Source organism: Cherax quadricarinatus, chromosome 18 (genome assembly GCF_038502225.1).
Source record: "Cherax quadricarinatus isolate ZL_2023a chromosome 18, ASM3850222v1, whole genome shotgun sequence".
NCBI lineage: Eukaryota > Metazoa > Arthropoda > Malacostraca > Decapoda > Parastacidae > Cherax > Cherax quadricarinatus.
The window spans coordinates 43,043,495-43,068,741 of NC_091309.1; the positions used below are offsets into that span (position 1 = coordinate 43,043,495).

Below are 25,247 nucleotides of genomic sequence, written 5' to 3' on the forward strand. Positions count from 1 at the left end.
GAGAAGTGTTGAAGATTGTTGATTGTGGCACACACACAGTATCTTCACTCTCTCTCTCAGGACCCACATTGAGATGTCTGGTCCCACCCCGTTTGAAGTATCGAATTCACTCAGCAGCCTCTTCACCTCCTCCTCGGTTGTGTATTGTGTCCAAGGTCCAGGACTTGTTGGTGTACCACACCACTCCAGCTTTCTGGAGACCTTTCTGTCTCTACTGAAAATACTTCCTTAAATCTCATGTTGAGCTCTTCATATACTTCTCGGTCATTTCTTGTGATCTCTCCTTCTTTCTTCAGCCTGATTACCTGGTCTTTGCCTATTGTTTTCCTCCTGATGTGGCTGTACAACAACTCTGGGTCAGTCTTAGCTTTCGATGCTAGGTCATTTTCATATCACTGCTTGGCCTCCCTCCTTATCTGTGCATATTTGTTTCTGGCTCTACTTTTCCATTCTCTAGCCCACTTAGTTTTGGCTTCTCTAGACCTGTGTTCCCATTATTTCTGTTGCCCTTGAGTATGAACCTCTCCTCTGCCTCCTTGCATTTCGTTGTCACGTATTCCATTATTTCATTTATTGATTTCCCCACCAATTCTCTTTTCCAATAAACCTCCTGTGGAAAATTCCTTATACCTGTGTAGTAACCTCTTTTATAGTATGACTTCTCCCATCCTACTCTCCCTGTTTCCCTCTGCACTTGTAATTTTACTATGTGTTCATAACTCAGGACCACATGATAATTAGCTCCAAGGGGCCTATCGTATGTGATGTCCTCACTGTCTGAATTGCTCAAGGTGAATATAAGGTCCAGTCTTGCTGGCTCATCCTCTTCTCTCTCTCTCTTTGGTAGTGTCCCGAACGTGTTCATGGATGAGGACCATGTTTCTGGTTCCTAGTGTGGCTACAGGTTTTCCCAGCCAGTTTCCATGCGGTCAAAATCAAACGCAACTACTAACTTTGCCCTGCCCACTTGGACCCTTCTGGCACCTCAGCTAGTGCATCATCCAGTGCTCTGTTGCTCTCATCATTCTTGTCTTGGCCTCCTACTATTCTGTGGTGGGTTATACATCGCTGCAATCACCAACTTGGGACCTCAAGTCTGAAGTGTTTCTACTATGTAGTCCCTTACTTCCCCTCCGTCCCCTCCTTCCAACTCTTCAGAACTGGTTTTTAATGAGCTGTGCAACTCATCCACCCCTATTCCCTCTAACTTTCTTCAGGATTTGATATCCGGTTGGAATGGCATCTGTTATCATTCCTAGAGTGTTGTAACGTCTGTTGATGCCTCTGTGATTCATTCATGTCACTCTCGCACTTATTTGTTATTCCATCTGGGTTGGTGTACCTTACCTTCAGCTTCTTTTCCAACACTATACAGGGGGGCTTGTGGGGGTTGGTGGATTGGGAGACCTGGCAGGTTGTTAAGGGAGTCTACTGTGTAAGGTGGGGTGGGGTCTGTCAGTGTTCGACCTCTCCTCTGGGGTCTCTTTTTTTCTCAATGAAATTCTTTATGTTAACCTCTCTGTAAAATTCCCAATGTTAACTTCTCAGTGAAGTTCCTAATGTTAAACTCTCAGTGAAGTTCCTAATGTTAACCTCTCTGTAAAATTCCTAATGTTAACCCCCCAGTGAAGTTCTTAGTGTTAACTTCTCAGTGAAGTTGTTAATGTTGACCTCTCAGTGTGCGTGCCTGTGTCTGGTTTCAATATAAAGTGACAGAGGGGATGACTGCTATCTATGTCGCTACAACACAATATATATCACAACACACTTTGGTTAGTGGAGTATCATTTAAATAATATATTATACAAATTATCAATATTACACATTCACCCAAGTCGACCACAAAGATTATGCTTCACCAGAGTAGATATAACTGATGTATGACAATTACGAATTATCATAACACTTCGCTTTCAGTATATTCGGTCACCTTTTAAAATCAATTTTATGGTTTTTATAATATTGGATATAATATCTGAACGGTAATTAAATAATTTCTGCATTTATAAATCTACTTTTATACAGATACACAGAGAGTAACGACAATTAATTTTGTCAACTAATCACCGTTGTTGTTGAAAATCTGCGTTAATTCATTCATAAAAATAGTCTTTACTTCTCTGTTTACTACGTCTAGGTTGCCAGATGTCACTTCTGCCCAGGAGAGAGAGTACAGGAACTTTTTACCGCACTGTACAAACTGCACATGCACAGTTGTTTTCAGTGTAAACATAATATAATATAAACTATCAATTACACGATGGTCATGAAGGCTACATGTCACTTTTCATCATCAGCCAAAAATATTTTAAACTCCAAAATAGTGATTAAAGTAATCTCTCAGAATATTTATACTGTGAGACAAACCTCATGGTGAATATGTCATTGTTTAAGAATATATGCTGAGTTTCTATATTTTGAAAAAAATAATAGCAAAGTGAAATACCTAACTATTATGTTTCCTTAATTATGTGAAATTTGGTGCTATTCAATTGATAAATGGAAACATTCTTGGAATTTCCTTGAAGAGACAATATATTCAGTGTCCTTGCTATTTCGCACTGAAATGCTCATATTTATTTTTGCAGCAAACATGTACATTGTTTTAATATTGCCGAAGGTAATCTAAAGGAATCTGCACTATTTGTGCGGAAATTAATAAAGAAATAGAAACAATATTTGCTGAGCAGAAATACCTTTGGTTTGACTTGCCAGATTTGTTTTGGAAGAAGTTCCTTGGGAAGATGTGATTTTATGGTCCTTGGTGCTGAGAGGTTTTGCACGATGTGCCATGTGTTGCCTGGACACATAGGATCATCCTTCCTTATGTCAGTGGTGTCCAGGTCAAGAGATATGAGAGAATCGAACCTAAAAATGATATTTCTTTGTACAGAAAAATACAAAATGTATGATATCTGAAATGTCAGTTTACTATGTTAAGCAAGAGTAGGTTTCTCACTTTGTCTGCCTGTCCTTGTAAGGAGTAAACAAACTGTCAACTTTTAATAAATTAAATTCACCAGTAAGACACAATGGCAACAGTTTGGTTTCTTTATGGAAAAAACTTTTCCCCTGTTCAAAAGACTTCTTGAGTCGAAAAATAAGGAAGACAGCATATGGAGATGTAATATACTAAAATCTATAGAAGTGAACTCACACCAAGACTGGTGTACTGACGACCTCAATTTACTTCATCACAGAGGAACTCATCAACTCAAATCTACTTTTCCTTATGTCATATTTCCTCTGTATTTCGACTGAAGAAGCCAACTGAATAGGAGAAAAATTTTGTCAAGAGAGATAGGAAGTTGTTGGACATTTGTCACATTTGTCTTTCTTATCCAGCTGACAGTAATGTCTTACTTTAATATAATGATCTAATGTTTTTCAGAACATAATAATGATAAATAATAATAAAAATACTACTACTTCTACTTCGCATAATAAAAATATAATAATAAAAATAAATGAGTAAAGTTTTTATTTGAACAGGATATATCATTCACATGACTCAAGAAATCGTAATGACACGATTGCAAACAAACCATACCCCCGGCCGGGATTGAACCCGCGGTCAGAGAGTCTCAAAACTCCAGACCGTCGCGTTAGCCACTAGACCAGCTAGCCACAATAAGATTCATCCAACTAGGTATATTTCTACACCATAGGAAGGTTAGCACAGGCACCACTGTGACCACAAATCGTGTCATTACGATTTCTTGAGTCATGTTGACGCTAGCTGGAGATTCGTCTGTAAAAACCTGCATTTGTGGTCACAGTGGTGCCTGTGCTAACCTTCCTATGGTGTAGAAATATACCTAGTTGGATGAATCTTATTGTGGCTAGCTGGACTAGTGGCTAACGCCACAGGCTGGAGTTTTGAGACTCTATGACCGCGGGTTCAATCCCGGCCGGGGGTATGGTTTATATCATTCACAGTTTAAACAGTATCGTATATTAAAATATACAAAGGCCTCTATGAATTAGGAAACACAAAGTAGTTATATTTATTTTAAAAGTTTATATGTAACCCGATTTAGTAGAAAATGCCTCACCCTACCTCGACCTGGTAAAGTAGAGTCACCTTCCGTAATTACTCTCTCAACCCTGACGATTTAGTCATCAGGTATAAATATAAGGTTATTGAGCAAAGTCGGAAATTAAAGCCATTTTGTATGCTTGCCTTATTCGGCAACAACAACGTTGGTATTTAAGCCAAAATCTTAAGTTTTACCTATTCGGCACGACGCTGACTGACATCTACATCCATCACAGTGTCGTTTAAAATTAAGTCGTTTCTGAAATTTTCTCTTATATGTTTAAAGATATATATTTTTCATTAATGTTAATGTAAAAATTTTTAATTTTTACCAAAAGAATCTTAGAAAACTTACCTAACCTTATTATAACAAGAGTAACTTATTTTAGCCTAACCCAACTAAATATATTTTAGATTTGTTTACAATAATTAAATACTAAACAAACACAGTGAAATCTATTTTTTTCGTTAGGTTCAGAATGATTTTGGCGAAATTATTGCATACACAAATTTTCGCTTGTCCTATATGGCAAGATGAGCGTTGCTATTTAAGCCAAGTTCGCAAGTTCTGCCTATTCGGCACGACATATATATATATATATATCTATATATATATATATATATATATATATATATATATATATATATATATATATATATATATATATATATATATATATATATATATATATATATATATATATATATATATATATATATATATATATATATATTTAAGTAGTCAAGTTTTCCACTGAGCGGTGTATCCGGTTTAGGGCCTTCCACTGAGCGGTGTATCCGGTCTAGGACCAGCAGCTGGAGGGTCACCTTTTCACACCTAGGTGTTACTTCCGGTTTTGACCATGACCTCGCCCTCGAGACTACCTCACCCTTGACCCCCCAACCAATACCCCCGCCCACGACCCCCCCCCCCTTTGCGACCCCCTTTCGCGACCCCACCGTCGCGCCGCGCGCCCGCCCGCGCGCCCGACCGCGCGCCCGCCCGCGCCCTTCGCGACCCCCGCCCGCGCCTTCTGCTGCGCCTTCTGCAGCGTCATCCGGATCGCCCCCGCACCTCGAATTTTTTTCTTATGATCTCCTTGGATCAAGTTTTTTGGATTCCCCCCTATGGGGTTTCGATTTTTTTTTGAATTTCATTTTCTTGTGCTCTCCATCTCCTCGGATCAAATTTTTGAGGTTCCCCCTCCCACTTTCACCCCCCAACCCCAAAAATTTCTCAATATTACCAAGTTTTTGGATTCCCCCCTATGGGGGTTTCGAAATTCTCCAATTCCTCGGATCAAATTTTTCTCGAAATCAAAGTCTCCATCTCCTTGGATCAAGGGTTTTGAATTTCTCCATCTCCTCGGATCAAATTTTTGAGGTTCCCCCTCTCACTTTCACCCCCATCCCAAAAATTTCTCAATATTACCAAGACTCGATCTCCTCGGATCAAATTTTCTCGATAATACCAAGACTCCATCTCCTCAGATCAAATTTTTTGGATCCCCCTATGGGGGTTTCGAAAGTCTCCATCTCCTTGGATCAAGGGTTTTGAATTTCTCCAATTCCTTGGATCAAATTTTTGGGTACCCCTCCTTTCACACCAAATTTTCTCGACAATACCATGACTCCATCTCCTCGGATCAAATTTTTGAGGTTCCCCCTCTCAATTTCACCCCCCATCCCAAAATTTCTCGATAATACAAGTTTTTGGATTCCCCCCTATGGGGGTTTCGAAATTCTTATGATCTCCTCGGATCAAGTTTTTTTGGATTCCCCCCTATGGGGTTTTCGAAATTCTCCATCTCCTTGGATCAAGTTTTTTGGGTACCCCTCCTTTCACCCCAAATTTTCTCGACAATACCATGACTCCATCTCCTCGGATCAAGTTTTTTGGATTCCCCCCAATGGGGTTTTCGAAATTCTCCATCTCCTTGGATCAAGGTTTTTTGGGTACCCCTCCTTTCACCCCAAATTTTCTCGACAATACCATGACTCCATCTCCTCGGATCAAGTTTTTTGGATTCCCCCTATGGGGTTTTCGAAATTCTCCAATTCCTCGGATCAAGTTTTTGGATCCCCCTCTGGGGGTAAGCATGCTTACTACAGGTCTAAACAAGTCAAATGACCTAAGAAGGGTGTTTACTCGGCAGTCAGTATTCCTCTCATTAAGTTAAATGAACTAAAAAAGGACCACACATACAAGCTGAATCTTGTCGACCCTTTTAGTTCATTCAAGTTAATAAGGGGACACTCACCTTCTGACAGTGACGTCACGTGATGACCGCACACACAGGCTGAATCTTGTCGACCCTTTTAGTTCATTCAAGTTAATAAGGGGACACTCACCTTCTGACAGTGACGTCACGTGATGACCGCGCACACAGGCTGAATCTTGTCGACCCTTTTAGTTCATTCAAGTTAATAAGGGGACATAGTACCTACAACAGGGAAAACATTTTCACTCTTAACCCCAATTTTTCTCGTTTTAACCCTTTTAGTTCATTAAAGTTAATAAGGGGACACAGTACATCAGAAAGTCACCACATCGCTTACATCCACTTTCGTTAAATTCACTACTCACAATTTTACATATTACGAAGTTAAATACGCACTTTTACTTTGAACATCTTCAAAACACTCATAAATCATTTGAATACTCACAAAAAAAAAATACCTTTATACATTTCCAAACAACACTGAAATACTCCAAAAACATCATTCGAACACCCCCAAATCACCTCTGAATACTCCCAGAACACCTTCATAAGTACTCTTGCACATCATTTGAACACCTTCATAAGTACTCTCATAATCATTTGTACACCTTCAAAACACCCTTCAACACCTTCAAAACACCCTTGATCACCTTCAAAAAACAACATTTGAACACACTCAAATCACCTTTGAACACCTTTGAACATCACCAAAACACTCTCATAAATCATTTGAATACTCACATAAACACCTTTGAACACATTCAAAACACTCTTGAACATCAAAAACACCTTTGAACATTTTCAATCAACACAGAAACACTTCCAGAAAAACACAATTTGAGTACTCCCAATTACACCACTGAATACTACTAAAACACCGCTGAATTCAATCAAAACACCCTTCAACACCTTCAAACACCCTTGAACACCTTCAAAACACCCTTGATCACCTTCAAAAACAACATTTGAACACACTCAAATCACCTTTGAACACCTTTGAACATCACCAAAACACTCTCATAAATCATTTGAATACTCACATAAACACCCTTGAACACCTTCAAAACACTCTTGAACACCTTCAAAAAACACCTTTGAACATTTTCAATCAACACCGAAACACTTCCAAAAACAATTTGAGTACACAATTTGAGTACTCCCAAACACCTTTGACATCACTTCGACACCACTGAATACTACTAAACACACTGAATACTACTAAAACACCGCTGAATTCAATCAAAACACCCTTCAACACCTTCAAACACCCTTCAACACCTTCAAAACACTCTTGATCACCTTCAAAAAACAACATTTGAACACACTCAAATCACCTTTGAACACCTTTGAACATCACCAAAACACTCTCATAAATCATTTGAATACTCCATAAACACCCTTGAACACCTTCAAAACACTCTTGAACACCTTCAAAAAACACCTTTGAACATTTCCAATCAACACCGAAACACTTCCAAAAACACAATTTGAGTACTCCCAATTACACCACTGAATACTACTAAAACACCGCTGAATTCAATCAAAACACCCTTCAACACCTTCAAACACCCTTGAACACCTTCAAAACACTCTTGAACACCTTCAAAAACACCTTCGAACATTTCCAATCAACACTGAAACACTTCCAAAAACACAATTTGAGTACTCCCAATTACACCACTGAATTCTACTAAAACACCGCTGAATTCAATCAAAACACCCTTCAACACCTTCAAAACACCTTTGAACACCTTCAAAACACCTTTGAACACCTTCAAAACACTCTCATAATCATTTGAACACACTCAAAACACCTTTGAATAACCTCAAAACACCTTTGAACACCTTCAAAAACACCCTTGAACACCTTCAAAACACCCTTGATCACCTTCAAAAAACAACATTTTGAACACACTCAAAACACCTTTGAACACCTTTGAACATTTCCAAAACACTATTTGAGTACTCCCAATTATTTGAGTACTCCCAATTACACCACTGAATACTACTAAAACACCGCTGAATTCAATCAAAACACCCTTCAACACCTTCAAAACACCTTTGAACACCTTCAAAACACTCTTGAACACCTTCAAAAACACCTTTGAACATTTTCAATCAACACCGAAACACTTCCAAAAAACACAATTTGAGTACTCCCAATTACACCACTGAATACTACTAAAACACCGCTGAATTAAATCAAAACACCCTTCAACACCTTCAAACACCCTTGAACACCTTCAAAACACTCTTGAACACCTTCAAAAACACCTTTGAACATTTTCAATCAACACCGAAACACTCTCATAAACATTTGAATACACACATAAACACCCTTGAACACCTTCAAAACACCTTTGAATATCGTTTTTAAACTAATTTCATCACAACCCACTTATATCATCTTTTTTTTCGGTAACTCTAATTCGACTACACTACCCTCATCAATTACCAACAAATTTTACTCGTTTTAACTAATGTCATCACTGTAACCAAGATTTTCACAAAAAAAAACTCTATGACACCTAACACACACGCACACACACACCCCACAACACCCACAACACCCACAACCCACAATTTTTTTCTCGTTTTAACCCTTTTAGTTCATTAAAATTAATAAGGGGGCACAGTACATCAGAAAGTCACAACAACAACAACCCACAACCCACAATTTTTTCTCGTTTTAGCTAATTTCATCAGAAAGTCACAACACCCACACCGCACATTTTTTTCTCGTTTTAACTAATTTCATCAGAAAAAGTCACATCAACAACCCACTTATAACGTCTTTTCGGGATCTCTAGTTCGACAACAACACCCACATCCCACAACACCCACAACCCACATCACCCACACCCCACAACACACACAACCCACATCACCCACAATTTTTCTCGTTTTATCTAATTTCATCAGAAAGTCGCAACACACACAACCCCACCCACATCACCCACAATTTTTTTTCTCGTTTTAACTAATTTCATCAGAAAGTCACAACAACAACAACCCACAACTTATAATCACACCTTTGAATAACCTCAAAACACCATTTGAGTACTCCCAAATACACCACTGAATACTACTAAAACACCGCTGAATACACTCAAAACACCACCAAAATCACCATAAACTAAGATCAACACCCCACAACCCACAACACCCACATCCCACATCACCCACAACCCACATCACCAACAACCCACAATTTTTTTCTCGTTTTAACTAATTTCATCAGAAAAAGTCACAAAAACAACCCACTTATATCATCTTTTCGGCAACTCTAGTTCGACAACAACACCCACAACACCCACATCCCACAACACCCACAACCCACTTCACCCCACACCCCACAACGCCCCCAACACCCACAACCCACAATTTTTTCTCGTTTTATCTAATTTCATCAGAAAGTCACAACAACCCACATCACCCACATCACCCACACTCCACAATTTTTTCTCGTTTTAACTAATTTCATCAGAAAAAGTCCCAACAACAACCCACTTATAACATCTTTTTCGGTATCTCTAGTTCGACAACAACACCCACAACCCACAACACCCACAACACCCACAACCCACTTCACCCACAATTTTTTCTCGTTTCAACTAATTTCATCAGAAAAGGCACAACACCCACAACCCACAACACCCACAACACCCACAACCCACAACCAACACCTCACAATTTTCACTCATAACTCCCCAATTTTTTCTCGTTTTTTACCCTTTTAGTTCATTAAAGTTATTAAGGGGGCACAATACATCAGAAAAAAAGTCACAAAAGCTAACTCAAACACTTTACTTTGAACATCCCCATTAAATTACAACTCATCCCTCATTCTCCCAGACTAGGCATTTTCTCGTTTTTTTTTTACCCTTTTAGTTCATTAAAGTTATTAAGGGGACACAATACATCAGAAAAAAGTCACAAAAAAACTAACTCAAACACTTTACTTTGAACATCCCCAAAACACTTTCATAATCATTTGAATACTCACATAAACACCCTTGAACACCTTCAAAACACCTTTGAATATCGTTTTTAAACTAATTTCATCACAACCCACTTATATCATCTTTTTTTCGGTAACTCTAATTCGACTACATTACCCTCATCAATTACCAACAAATTTTACTCGTTTTAACTAATATCATCACTGTAACCAAGATTTCACAAAAAACTCTATGACACCTAACACACACGCACACACACACACACACACACACACACACACACACACACACACACACACACACACACACACACACACACACACACACACACACACACACACACACACACACACACACACACACACACACACACACACACACACACACACACACACACTGGTAGAAATATTTACTCGATTTCCGAAAAGAAACACTTTCCTCGCTCTGAGAGACTCATTGTGGGCCACCCCTTCTCCCTCCGACGCCACCAAGTAATGCGGTTCACACCCAAGGTAGAAAATCACACGGCCATCTCCTTACTTAACCTAACCTAACCTAACCTAACCTAACCTAACCTAACTTAACCTAACCTAACCTAACCTATCTTAACCTAACCTAACCTAACCTAACCTAACCTAACCTAACCGTCAAAATCACCAGAAACTAAGTTTATCATCACCATCCAACATCCTTTTTATAGAATGAATATTCTTACCGCATTTTATGTTGCATATCGCATTTCCTCTTCCACATCATCCCTGAACATCCTTCCTTATTCATTCCGTATATCTCCTAGGGTTGTTTTAACCCCCGACGGAGCCCATCATGACATTAGGAGCCAGAGTGTAGTAGGTGGTGTTGGAGTGGTGATGGTACACTCTGGCTCCTGCGTCGTGATGGGCCCCGTCGGGGGTTAAAACAACCCTAGGAGATATACGGAATGAATAAGGAAGGATGTTCAGGGATGATGTGGAAGAGGAAATGCGATATGCAACATAAAATGCGGTAAGAATATTCATTCTATAAAAAGGATGTTGGATGGTGATGATAAACTTAGTTTCTGGTGATTTTGACGGTTAGGTTAGGTTAGGTTAGGTTAGGTTAGGTTAAGATAGGTTAGGTTAGGTTAAGTTAGGTTAGGTTAGGTTAGGTTAGGTTAGGTTAGGTTAAGTAAGGAGATGGCCGTGTGATTTTCTACCTTGGGTGTGAACCGCATTACTTGGTGGCGTCGGAGGGAGAAGGGGTGGCCCACAATGAGTCTCTCAGAGCGAGGAAAGTGTTTCTTTTCGGAAATCGAGTAAATATTTCTACCAGTGTGTGTGTGTGTGTGTGTGTGTGTGTGTGTGTGTGTGTGTGTGTGTGTGTGTGTGTGTGTGTGTGTGTGTGTGTGTGTGTGTGTGTGTGTGTGTGTGTGTGTGTGTGTGTGTGTGTGTGTGTGTGTGTGTGTGTGTGTGTGTGCGTGTGTGTTAGGTGTCATAGAGTTTTTTGTGAAATCTTGGTTACAGTGATGATATTAGTTAAAACGAGTAAAATTTGTTGGTAATTGATGAGGGTAATGTAGTCGAATTAGAGTTACCGAAAAAAAAGATGATATAAGTGGGTTGTGATGAAATTAGTTTAAAAACGATATTCAAAGGTGTTTTGAAGGTGTTCAAGGGTGTTTATGTGAGTATTCAAATGATTATGAAAGTGTTTTGGGGATGTTCAAAGTAAAGTGTTTGAGTTAGTTTTTTTGTGACTTTTTTCTGATGTATTGTGTCCCCTTAATAACTTTAATGAACTAAAAGGGTAAAAAAACGAGAAAATGCCTAGTCTGGAGAATGAGGGATGAGTTGTAATTTAATGGGGATGTTCAAAGTAAAGTGTTTGAGTTAGTTTTTGTGACTTTTTTTTCTGATGTATTGTGTCCCCTTAATAACTTTAATGAACTAAAAGGGTAAAAACGAGAAAAAATTGGGGAGTTATGAGTGAAAATTGTGAGGTGTTGGTTGTGGGTTGTGGGTGTTGTGGGTGTTGTGGGTTGTGGGTGTTGTGCCTTTTCTGATGAAATTAGTTGAAACGAGAAAAAATTGTGGGTGAAGTGGGTTGTGGGTGTTGTGGGTGTTGTGGGTTGTGGGTGTTGTTGTCGAACTAGAGATACCGAAAAAGATGTTATAAGTGGGTTGTTGTTGGGACTTTTTCTGATGAAATTAGTTAAAACGAGAAAAAATTGTGGAGTGTGGGTGATGTGGGTGATGTGGGTTGTTGTGACTTTCTGATGAAATTAGATAAAACGAGAAAAAATTGTGGGTTGTGGGTGTTGGGGGCGTTGTGGGGTGTGGGGTGAAGTGGGTTGTGGGTGTTGTGGGATGTGGGTGTTGTGGGTGTTGTTGTCGAACTAGAGTTGCCGAAAAGATGATATAAGTGGGTTGTTTTTGTGACTTTTTCTGATGAAATTAGTTAAAACGAGAAAAAAATTGTGGGTTGTTGGTGATGTGGGTTGTGGGTGATGTGGGATGTGGGTGTTGTGGGTTGTGGGGTGTTGATCTTAGTTTATGGTGATTTTGGTGGTGTTTTGAGTGTATTCAGCGGTGTTTTAGTAGTATTCAGTGGTGTATTTGGGAGTACTCAAATGGTGTTTTGAGGTTATTCAAAGGTGTGATTATAAGTTGTGGGTTGTTGTTGTTGTGACTTTCTGATGAAATTAGTTAAAACGAGAAAAAAAATTGTGGGTGATGTGGGTGGGGTTGTGTGTGTTGCGACTTTCTGATGAAATTAGATAAAACGAGAAAAATTGTGGGTGATGTGGGTTGTGTGTGTTGTGGGGTGTGGGTGATGTGGGTTGTGGGTGTTGTGGGATGTGGGTGTTGTTGTCGAACTAGAGATCCCGAAAAGACGTTATAAGTGGGTTGTTGATGTGACTTTTTCTGATGAAATTAGTTAAAACGAGAAAAAAATGTGCGGTGTGGGTGTTGTGACTTTCTGATGAAATTAGCTAAAACGAGAAAAAATTGTGGGTTGTGGGTTGTTGTTGTTGTGACTTTCTGATGTACTGTGCCCCCTTATTAATTTTAATGAACTAAAAGGGTTAAAACGAGAAAAAAATTGTGGGTTGTGGGTGTTGTGGGTGTTGTGGGGTGTGTATGTGCGTGTGTGTTAGGTGTCATAGAGTTTTTTTTTGGTGAAAATCTTGGTTACAGTGATGACATTAGTTAAAACGAGTAAAATTTGTTGGTAATTGATGAGGGTAGTGTAGTCGAATTAGAGTTACCGAAAAAAAGATGATATAAGTGGGTTGTGATGAAATTAGTTTAAAAACGATATTCAAAGGTGTTTTGAAGGTGTTCAAGGGTGTTTATGTGTGTATTCAAATGTTTATGAGAGTGTTTCGGTGTTGATTGAAAATGTTCAAAGGTGTTTTTGAAGGTGTTCAAGAGTGTTTTGAAGGTGTTCAAGGGTGTTTGAAGGTGTTGAAGGGTGTTTTGATTTAATTCAGCGGTGTTTTAGTAGTATTCAGTGGTGTAATTGGGAGTACTCAAATTGTGTTTTTTGGAAGTGTTTCGGTGTTGATTGAAAATGTTCAAAGGTGTTTTTGAAGGTGTTCAAGAGTGTTTTGAAGGTGTTCAAAGGTGTTTTGAAGGTGTTGAAGGGTGTTTTGATTGAATTCAGCGGTGTTTTAGTAGTATTCAGTGGTGTAATTGGGAGTACTCAAATAGTGTTTTGGAAATGTTCAAAGGTGTTCAAAAGGTGTTTTGAGTGTGTTCAAAATGTTGTTTTTTTGAAGGTGATCAAGGGTGTTTTGAAGGTGTTCAAGGGTGTTTTTGAAGGTGTTCAAAGGTGTTTTGAGGTTATTCAAAGGTGTTTTGAGTGTGTTCAAATGATTATGAGAGTGTTTTGAAGGTGTTCAAAGGTGTTTTGAAGGTGTTCAAAGGTGTTTTGAAGGTGTTGAAGGGTGTTTTGATTGAATTCAGCGGTGTTTTAGTAGAATTCAGTGGTGTAATTGGGAGTACTCAAATTGTGTTTTTGGAAGTGTTTCAGTGTTGATTGGAAATGTTCGAAGGTGTTTTTGAAGGTGTTCAAGAGTGTTTTGAAGGTGTTCAAGGGTGTTTGAAGGTGTTGAAGGGTGTTTTGATTGAATTCAGCGGTGTTTTAGTAGTATTCAGTGGTGTAATTGGGAGTACTCAAATTGTGTTTTTGGAAGTGTTTCGGTGTTGATTGAAAATGTTCAAAGGTGTTTTTTGAAGGTGTTCAAGAGTGTTTTGAAGGTGTTCAAGGGTGTTTATGTGAGTATTCAAATGATTTATGAGAGTGTTTTGGTGATGTTCAAAGGTGTTCAAAGGTGATTTGAGTGTGTTCAAATGTTGTTTTTTGAAGGTGATCAAGAGTGTTTTGAAGGTGTTCAAGGGTGTTTGAAGGTGTTGAAGGGTGTTTTGATTGAATTCAGCGGTGTTTTAGTAGTATTCAGTGGTGTAATTGGGAGTACTCAAATTGTGTTTTTTGGAAGTGTTTCGGTGTTGATTGAAAATGTTCAAAGGTGTTTTTGAAGGTGTTCAAGAGTGTTTTGAATGTGTTCAAAGGTGTTTATGTGAGTATTCAAATGATTTATGAGAGTGTTTTGGTGATGTTCAAAGGTGTTCAAAGGTGATTTGATTGTGTTCAAATGTTGTTTTTTGAAGGTGATCAAGGGTGTTTTGAAGGTGTTCAAGGGTGTTTGAAGGTGTTGAAGGGTGTTTTGATTGAATTCAGCGGTGTTTTAGTAGTATTCAGTGGTGTAATTGGGAGTACTCAAATTGTGTTTTTGGAAGTGTTTCGGTGTTGATTGAAAATGTTCAAAGGTGTTTTTTGAAGGTGTTCAAGAGTGTTTTGAAGGTGTTCAAGGGTGTTTATGTGAGTATTCAAATGATTTATGAGAGTGTTTTGGTGATGTTCAAAGGTGTTCAAAGGTGATTTGAGTGTGTTCAAATGTTGTTTTTTGAAGGTGATCAAGGGTGTTTTGAAGGTGTTCAAGGGTGTTTGAAGGTGTTGAAGGGTGTTTTGATTGAATTCAGCGGTGTTTTAGTAGTATTCAGTGGTGTAATTGGGAGTACTCAAATTGTGTTTTTTTGGAAGTGTTTCGGTGTTGATTGAAAATGTTCAAAGGTGTTTTTTGAAGGTGTTCAAGAGTGTTTTGAAGGTGTTCAAGGGTGTTTATGTGAGTATTCAAATGATTTATGAGAGTGTTTTGGTGATGTTCAAAGGTGTTCAAAGGTGATTTGAGTGTGTTCAAATGTTGTTTTTTGAAGGTGATCAAGGGTGTTTTGAAGGTGTTCAAGGGTGTTTTGAAGGTGTACAAATGATTATGAGAGTACTTATGAAGGTGTTCAAATGATGTGCAAGAGTACTTATGAAGGTGTTCTGGGAGTATTCAGAGGTGATTTGGGGGTGTTCGAATGATGTTTTTGGAGTATTTCAGTGTTGTTTGGAAATGTATAAAGGTATTTTTTTGTGAGTATTCAAATGATTTATGAGTGTTTTGAAGATGTTCAAAGTAAAAGTGCGTATTTAACTTCGTAATATGTAAAATTGTGAGTAGTGAATTTAACGAAAGTGGATGTAAGCGATGTGGTGACTTTCTGATGTACTGTGTCCCCTTATTAACTTTAATGAACAAAAAGGGTTAAAACGAGAAAAATTGGGGTTATGAGTGAAAAATTGTGAGGTGTTGGTTGGAGTGTGAGGGTTTGGGAGGGTGGGGAGGAGGTTACTTCGTGGGGAGTGACCTGAGATGAAATAGTTAAAAAAATGTCTAGACTTGTGTTGTAAAGAAATTGTGGGTATTAACGAAAAAATGTGACTTTCTGATGTACTGTGTCCCCTTATTAACTTTAATGAACTAAAAGGGTTAAAACGAGAAAAATTGGGGTTAAGAGTGAAAATGTTTTCCCTGTTGTAGGTACTATGTCCCCTTATTAACTTTAATGAACTAAAAGGGTCGACAAGATTCAGCCTGTGTGCGCGGTCATCGCGTGACGTCACTGACATAGGGTCGACAAGATTCAGCTTGTATGTGTGGTCCTTTTTTAGTTCATTTAACTTAATGAGAGGAATACTGACTGCCGAGTAAACACCCTTCTTAGTTCATTTGACTTGTTTAGACCTGTAGTAAGCATGCTTACCCCCAGAGGGGGATCCAAAAACTTGATCCGAGGAATTGGAGAATTTCGAAAACCCCATAGGGGGGAATCCAAAAAACTTGATCCGAGGAGATGGAGTCATGGTATTGTCGAGAAAATTTGGGGTGAAAGGAGGGGTACCCAAAAAAACCTTGATCCAAGGAGATGGAGAATTTCGAAAACCCCCATAGGGGGGAATCCAAAAAACTTGATCCGAGGAGATGGAGTCATGGTATTGTCGAGAAAATTTGGGGTGAAAGGAGGGGTACCCAAAAAACTTGATCCAAGGAGATGGAGAATTTCGAAAACCCCATAGGGGGGAATCCAAAAAAACTTGATCCGAGGAGATCATAAGAATTTCGAAACCCCCATAGGGGGGAATCCAAAAACTTGTATTATCGAGAAAATTTGGGGTGAAAGTGAGAGGGGGAACCTCAAAAATTTGATCCGAGGAGATGGAGTCATGGTATTGTCGAGAAAATTTGGGGTGAAAGGAGGGGTACCCAAAAATTTGATCCAAGGAATTGGAGAAATTCAAAACCCTTGATCCAAGGAGATGGAGACTTTCGAAACCCCCATAGGGGGATCTGAGGAGATCCAAAAAAATTGATCCGAGGAGATCGAGACTTTGATATTGAGAAATTTTTGGGATGGGGGTGAAAGTGAGAGGGGGAACCTCAAAAATTTGATCCGAGGAGATGGAGAAATTCAAAACCCTTGATCCAAGGAGATGGAGACTTTGATTTCGAGAAAAATTTGATCCGAGGAATTGGAGAATTTCGAAACCCCCATAGGGGGGAATCCAAAAACTTTGGGTAATATTGAGAAATTTTTGGGATTGGGGGGGTGGAACCTCAAAAATTTGATCCGAGGAGATGGAGAGCACAAGAAATGAAATTCAAAAAAAATTCGAAACCCCATAGGGGGGAATCCAAAAAACTTGATCCAAGGAGATCATAAGAAAAAAATTCGAGGCGCGGGGGCGATCCGGACGACGCTGCAGAAGGCGCAGCAGAAGGCGCGGGCGGGGGTCGCGAAGGGCGCGGGCGGGCGCGCCGGCGGGCCCGCGGGCGGGCTGCGCGCGGCGCGACGGTGGGGTCGCGAAGGGGGGTCGCGAAGGGGGGTCGTGGGCGGGGGTAGTGGTGGGGGGGTCAAGGGTGAGGTAGTCTCGAGGGCGAGGTCAAGGTCAAACCGGAAGTAACACCTAGGTGTGAAAAGGTGACCCTCCAGCTGCTGGTCCTAGACCGGATACACCGCTCAGAGGAAGGTCCTAAACTGGATACACCACTCAGTGGAAGGCCCTAAACCGGATACACCGCTCAGCCGCATTTTTGACTACTTTATATATATATATATATATATATATATATATATATATATATATATATATATATATATATATATATATATATATATATATATATATATATATATATATATATATATATATATATATATATATATATATATATATATATTTATATACCCAGGATAACCCAAATAATTTAACATTTTTCTCGTTTTAACTATTTCATCAGAAAAAGTCACCACAACACTTACAACTTATAACCACATTTCGATAAATTCACTAGTCACAATTTTACATATTACGAAGTTAATACGCACACACATCACTTTTATTTTGAGCACCTTCAAAACACTGTCATAAATCATTTGAATACTCACAAAAATACCTTTGAACATTTCCAAACAACACTGAAACACTTCCAAAATATCATTTTGAGTACTCCCAAATACACCACTGAATACAGTCAAAACACCACCAAAATCACCATAAACTAAGATCAACATAACAGACTAACACCCATTTTCACACAAATCCTCTCAAATCACTATAACCAAGACGATTACCAATTTCTATGAGTACACTCTCCTCCAACTAAGATATAACATGAACGCAAAAAACATGAACACAAACCAAACACACACGAACACTTACAACAGAATCAAGTCTTTTTTCGATATCTCTAGCTCGACAACAACACCCACAACCCACAACACCCACATCACCCACAACCCACATCACCCACACCCCACAATTTTTTCTCGTTTTAACTAATTTCATCAGAAAAAGTCACATCAACAACCCACAACTTATAACCACTTTTTTGGTATCTCTAGTTCGACTACATTACCCACAACCCTCATCACTTACCAATTTATTCACAATTTATTCGATACAAATTTTTCCCCTTCTTTTTACTGAATCTAAAATGTAATACACATTCCTCCCTACATTACTAAAATTCTAATAAAATCCTCTCTATACCCATCTCCTTGTATCCACATAAATTGATATTGTACTCACAACAACTAATCTCACTACCCAACTACTGCGACATGTTTCAACACCCTCCATTCTTTTCCAATATATCATAACTTTTCAATTCTATAATTTATTTTTTAAAATATTCACACATTACCTTTATTTTCAGTAAAATCCTCCCATATTTCATTAAATTTCTAATACAACCCTCCCCATACCCCTCTCCATCTCACTCACATTTCTTCACATCCACTCACCCATCTCCCAACACACCTCTTCTGAACACACACACAAAAATCACATTTCACATCCACAAATGCATCTCATTACCCATCTCAAATCCACTAAAATCACTGTTTCCAAGATATTCACAAAACTCTATGATCACCTAACTCACACACACACACACACACACACACATACACACAAACACACACACACACACACACAAACACACACACACACACATACACGCACACACACACACACACACACACACACACACACACACACACACACACACACACACACACACACACACACACACACACACACACACACACACACACACACACACACAAACACACACACACACACACCTCACTTTACTTTGAACACCTTCAAAACACTCTCATACATCATTTGAGACCACCTTTTCTCAATATCTCTTAAGAAATATTCTCTCATCCACAACCTTTATCATCTCACTACAGAACAACCCCAAGATTACTTCGAACACTCATAAATCATTTTTTGTGTGAATGTTTATAAAAAATGAGTGTTTTCTGTGATATTAGTGATTTTTGAGGTAAGTGAACATGGGTGATTGTTGTTGGTGGTTGTCTTAGATTTATGTGTGTACAAGATATGTTTTCAGTTGATGGTGATCATGTACTAAGTGTTTGCGTATTAAGTTTGTGTTCAAGTTTTTCTTTTTTTGAGCCCATGGGGAGGGAGTTCTTGGTTATAGTAATTTGAGGGAATTTCTATAAAATGGATGTTAGCTGGTGATGCTAAACTTATATTCTGGTGATTTTGACGATGTTTTGGTAGTATTCAGTGGTGATTTGGTAGTAATCAGCAGTGTTTTGGGAGTATTCGGAGGTGTTTGATGGTGTTTCTTGAAGGTGTTCAAATGATGTGCAGAGTATTTTTTTGAAGGTGTTCTGTAGTGTTTTGGTGTTGTTCAGAGATGGTTCAAAGTTAGTCAGTGTGTTAGTTATGGTAATGTCTCATGTCATAAGTGTATGAGTTAGTTTTTTTTTTTTTGTGCTAATTTTGTAAAGTCTGGAAAATGAGGGAGGATTTTATTGGATGAGACGTAATTTCGGTTAATGAAATGTGTAAGTGTGAATGAGAATGTAAATTGGTGGGTGAGTTAGAGAAGATAAAATGTTAGGTGATCTTAGTAAAAGTATAGATAGTTTTAGTGATCTTCGTTATGATGATGTTTTAAGAGAATGTGTACAAAAATGTGTGATCTTAGTGGTGGAGTTATAGAATTTGGTAAACATCTTGATTGTGGTGATCTTAGATATTGGAGATATAACAGGTTAAAACAAGTAACTTCCTCTCGTTAAGTTAAATGAAGTAAAAGTGGGGTGTGACGTCGCTGATCGCCAAGTAAACGTAGGATGGAGTGTGATGTCATGGGATGTATCCCTATCTGTGCTGGTATGTGTTGGTGGTAGTGAGAGGAGTGTATTAGATATTGTATGGAGTTGGTGATTGTGATTTTTTGTGTGAATGTTTATAAAAATGAGTGTTTTCTGCGATCTTAGTGGTTTTGAGGTGAGTGGGATCGTCTTGGTTATAGTGATTTGAGGGGATTTCTATAAAATGGGTGTTAGTTGGTGGTGTTGATCTTAGTTTCTGGTGATTTTTAGTGTTGTTTGGGCAGTATTCGGTGCTGTTTTGGTAGTATTCAGTGGTGTTTTGGGAGTATTCAAAGGAGTTTGATGATGTTTTTGAATGTGTTCAAAAGATGATTTTGGAGTAATCAAAGGTAATTGATGTTGTTTTTGGCGTTGTACAAAGTAAAGTGTGGCGTGTGTGGGTGTGTTTGTGTTAGTTTTGGTAAAATGTCTCATGTCATAAGTGTATGAGTTAGTTTTTGTGTTAATGTTGTAAAGTCTGGAGACTGAGGGAGTAGTATGGTGGATGTGTTGTAATTTCAGTTAATGAAATGTGTAAGTGTAGATAAATTAGTGATGATAAATCTTATTTGGGAGTAATCAAAATGATATTTTGGAAGTGCTTCAGTGTTGTTTGGAAATGTTCAAAGTTGTTTATGTGAGTATTCAAATGATTTATGAGAGTGTTCGAAGTAATCTTGGGGTTGTTCTGTAGTGAGATGATAAAGGTTGTGGATGAGAGATATTGAGAAAATGTGGTCTCAAATGATGTATGAGAGTGTTTTGAAGGTGTTCAAAGTAAAGTGAGGTGTGTGTGTGTGTGTGTGTGTGTGTGTGTGTGTGTGTGTGTGTGTGTGTGTGTGTGAGTGTGTGTGTGTGTTTGTGTGTGTGTACTCACCTACTCACCTATTTGTGGTTGCAGGGGTCGAGTCTTAGCTCCTGGCCCCTCCTCTTCACCGGTTGCTACTGGGCCCTCTCTCTCCCCTCTCCATGTGCTTTATCAAACCTCGTCTTAAAACTGTGTATGGTTCCTGCCTCCACTACGTCATTTTCTAGGCTATTCCACTGCCTTACAACTCTATGACTGAAGAAATACTTCCTAATATCTCTCTGACTCATTTGTGTCTTCAACTTCCAATTGTGGCCTCTTGTTTCTGTGTCCCCTCCCTGGAACATCCTGTCTTCGTCCACCTTGTCTATTCCACGCAGTATTTTATATGTCGTTATCATGTCTCCCCTGACCCTCCTGTCCTCCAGTGTCGTCAGGCCGATTTCCCTTAATCTTTCTTCATAGGACATTCCCCTTAGCTCTGGAACTAACCTTGTGGCAAGCCTTTGTACTTTCTCTAGTTTCTTGACGTGCTTTATCAAGTGAGGGTTTCAAACAGGTGCTGCATACTCCAGTATGGGCCTGACATACACGGTGTACAGTGTCTTGAACGATTCCTTACTAAGGTATCGATTCCTTACTAAGGTATCGGAATGCTGTTCTCAGGTTTGCCAGGTGCCCATATGCTGCAGCAGTTATCTGATTGATGTGTGCTTTCGGAGACATGCTCGGTGTTATACTCACCCCAAGATCTTTCTCCTTGAGTGAAGTTTGCAGTCTTTGGCCACCTAGCCTATACTCTGTCTGTGGTCTTCTGTGCCCTTCCCCTATCTTCATGCCTTTGCATTTGGCAGGATTAAATTCGAGAAGCCATTTGCTGGACCAGGTGTCCAGTCTGTCCAGGTCTCTTTGAAGTCCTGCCTGGTCCTCATCAGATTTAATTCTCCTCATTAACTTCACATCATCTGCAAACAGGGACACTTCTGAGTCTAACCCTTCCATCATGTCGTTCACATATACCAAAAATAGCACTGGTCCTAGGACCGACCCCTGTGGGACCCCGCTCGTCACAGGTGCCCACTGTGATACATCATTACGTACCATGACTCGTTGTTTCCTCCCTGTCAGGTATTCTCTGATCCATTGCAGTGCCCTTCCTGTTATATGCGCCTGATGCTCTAGCTTCTGCACTAATCTCTTGTGAGGAACTGTGTCAAACGCCTTCTTGCAGTCCAAGAAGATGCAATCAACCCACCCCTCTCTCTCGTGTCTTACTTCTGTTGTTTTATCATAAAACTCCAGAAGGTTTGTGACACAGGATTTGCCTTCCGTGAATCCGTGCTGGTTGGCGTTTATACTCTTGTTCAGTTCCAGGTGCTCCACCACTCTCCTCCTGATAATCTTCTCCATAATTTTGCATACTATACACGTCAATGACACAGGTCTATAGTTTAGTGCCTCTTTTCTGTCTCCTTTTTTAAAAATGGGAACTACATTTGCCATCTTCCATACCTCAGGTAGTTGCCCAGTTTCCAGGGACGTGTTGAAGATTGTGGTAAGTGGCACGCACAACATATCTGCTCCCTCTCTAAGGACCCACGGGGAGATGTTGTCCGGTCCCATTGCCTTTGAGGTATCGATGTTCCTTAGCAGTTTCTTCACCTCCTCCTCATCTGTATGTATGTCGTCCAACACTTGTTGCTGTATTCCTTGCTGGTGTCCCCATCTGGTCTGTCGCCCCAGAGTCCTTCCTGTCTCTACTGAAAATACTTCCTTAAATCTCGTGTTGAGCTCCTCACATACCTCTTGATCGTTTCTTGTGAGTTCTCCACCTTCTTTCCTCAGCCTTATCACCTGGTCCTTGACTGTTGTCTTCCTCCTAATGTGGCTATACAGCAGTTTCGGGTCAGATTTGACTTTCGATGCTATGTCGTTTTCATGCTGTCGCTGGGCCTCCCTCCTAATCTGTGCATACTCGTTTCTGGCTCTTCTACTAATCTCCTTGTTTTCCTGGGTCCTATGCCTCCTGTACCTTTTCCATTCTCTGTTGCACTTAGTTTTTGCCTCCCTACACCTTCGGGTAAACCAAGGACTCGTTTTGGTCTTCCTATTATTTCTGTTTCCCTTGGGAACAAAACTTTCCTCTGCCTCCTTGCACTTTGTTGCCACATATTCCATCATCTCGTTTACTGATTTCCCTACCATTTCTCTGTCCCACTGAACCTCCTGCAGGAAGTTTCTCATACCTGTGTAGTCCCCCCTTTTATAGTTTGGCCTGTCCCCTTCAGTTCCTGTTACCTTCTCAACTTGTAACTCTACTATATAGTCAAAACTCAGAACCACGTGATCGCTAGCTCCAAGGGGCCTCTCATAAGTGATGTCTTCAATGTCTGAACTGCTCAGGGTGAACACAAGATCCAGTCTTGCTGGCTCATCCTCCCCTCTCTCTCTGGTTGTGTCCCTGACATGTTGATGCATGAGGTTTTCAAATACCACATCCATCATCTTGGCTCTCCATGTTTCGGGACCCCCATGTGGCTCCAGGTTTTCCCAGTCGATCTCCCTGTGGTTGAAATCACCCATTACCAGTAACTTTGCTCTGCTCGAGTGAGCTCTTCTTGCCACCTCAGCCAGTGTGTCCACCATCACCCTGTTGTTTTCTTCGTACTCCTCTCTTGGCCTCCTGCAGTTCTGTGGTGGGTTATACATCACTCCAATGACTACCTTATGTTCTCCGGACTGAATTGTACCTACAATGTAGTCTCTTTCTCCAATCATGTCCATGCCTTCCATTTCATCAAATCCCCATCGGTGTTTTATGAGCAGTGCAACCCCTCCTCCCCCTCTACTCCTATCTTTCCTCAGGATCTGATATCCCATTGGGAAGATTGTGTCTGTTATTGTCTCAGCGAGTTTTGTTTCTGTGACTGCTATGATGTCTGGGGATTTTTCACTGATTCTTTCGTTCCACTCCTCATGTTTATTCATTATTCCATCCGCGTTTGTGTACCAAACTTTCAGTTTCTTTTCTATCATTGTGGTCATGCAAGAATATTGGGGTTGGGGGAGCGAGAGCCTTGGTGGGGGCCTATAAGGGGCTGTGGTGTTGGTGGGGTTTTTGATGATGGGGGTGGGGTCAGAATGCCCATAAGGGACAGCTGTTGGGGTGAGGTTTTTGATATGGGGGTTGGTGGCAGAGGGAACAGTGAGTGGGTTGTAGTATAGGTTGCTCAGTTGCGTTGGGAATGTCGCGGTTGGAGTCTTTTGGTGGGAGATTCTGTGGGGTGTGTTTTCCCTTCCTCCTGTGTCTGGGTCCTGCTCATTTTCGTCATTGCCTCTCGTTCCTCCTTGCGTCTCTGTATCATCTCTTTCAGTGTAGTCCTTTCTTCTTGTGTTCTGTCGCGGTCGAGGTATACTCTCTGGTACCCCTGTTTGTCCCTCAGTCTTGCTTTCTCTTGCAGAATCCTGGTTCGAACTGATTCTTCCTTGAAAGTTACTCTGACAGGCCGTATCCTTCCACTCGCATACCACCCAATTCTCTGAAAATTTGTCACCTGGGTCATATCGCCCTCACCTATTGTTTTCATGATGCCTTCAATCATTTTTTTCTCCTCCTGTTTTATTTCTTCAAAGTTGTCCCCCTTGGCTTCTTGGAGCCCGTACACAAAAACTGACCTCGCCCTTTCCTCCTCCCACTGAGTCTCCATCTGCTTCCTCAGAGGCATTTTATTTCCTTCCATTGACATGTTCTTGCCTTCAGTCCCTGTCATATCTGAAACTTCTATTCTCAGTGAACTGTCTTTCATGACCAGCTGTCCCTTGCTACTGCAGTTGGCTGTTAGAATCTCTGCATATAGCATACCTTCATTGTCTTTGGACCTGTCATTTGATCTTAGTGTGCTCCTCGTCTTTTCCCTGGCCCCACGTGGGTCTGATAGGGCCTTCGTGTACGTCATGTCTCCGTTGTTGCTTACTGTCCCCTTGTCTGCGCCTGACATTGAATTTCCTGATGTCACATCTGAATTGTCATTTGTCTCTCTAATCTGTTTCAGGCTTTGCAGTTTCTCTTCTAAGCAATGTATCCTAGCTTCTGCTGCTAAGACCTGTACTTCCCACTTCCTGCACTCTTCAGCTATCCGCTCC

General features: G+C 40.0%; 1 protein-coding gene across 4 annotated transcripts in view; it reads right to left on the reverse strand.

The window, feature by feature from the left end:
• The window catches only part of LOC128689503 (luciferin sulfotransferase), a 438,093-nt gene that overhangs the window by 274,000 nt on the left and 138,846 nt on the right, over window positions 1-25,247 (reverse strand). For all 4 annotated transcript variants that reach the window (XM_070086450.1, XM_070086452.1, XM_070086449.1 and 1 more), the window contains one exon: window positions 2,697-2,868. In XM_070086450.1, coding sequence (XP_069942551.1) covers window positions 2,697-2,868 — 172 coding nt within the window. The remainder of the gene's footprint in view (window positions 1-2,696; window positions 2,869-25,247) is intronic.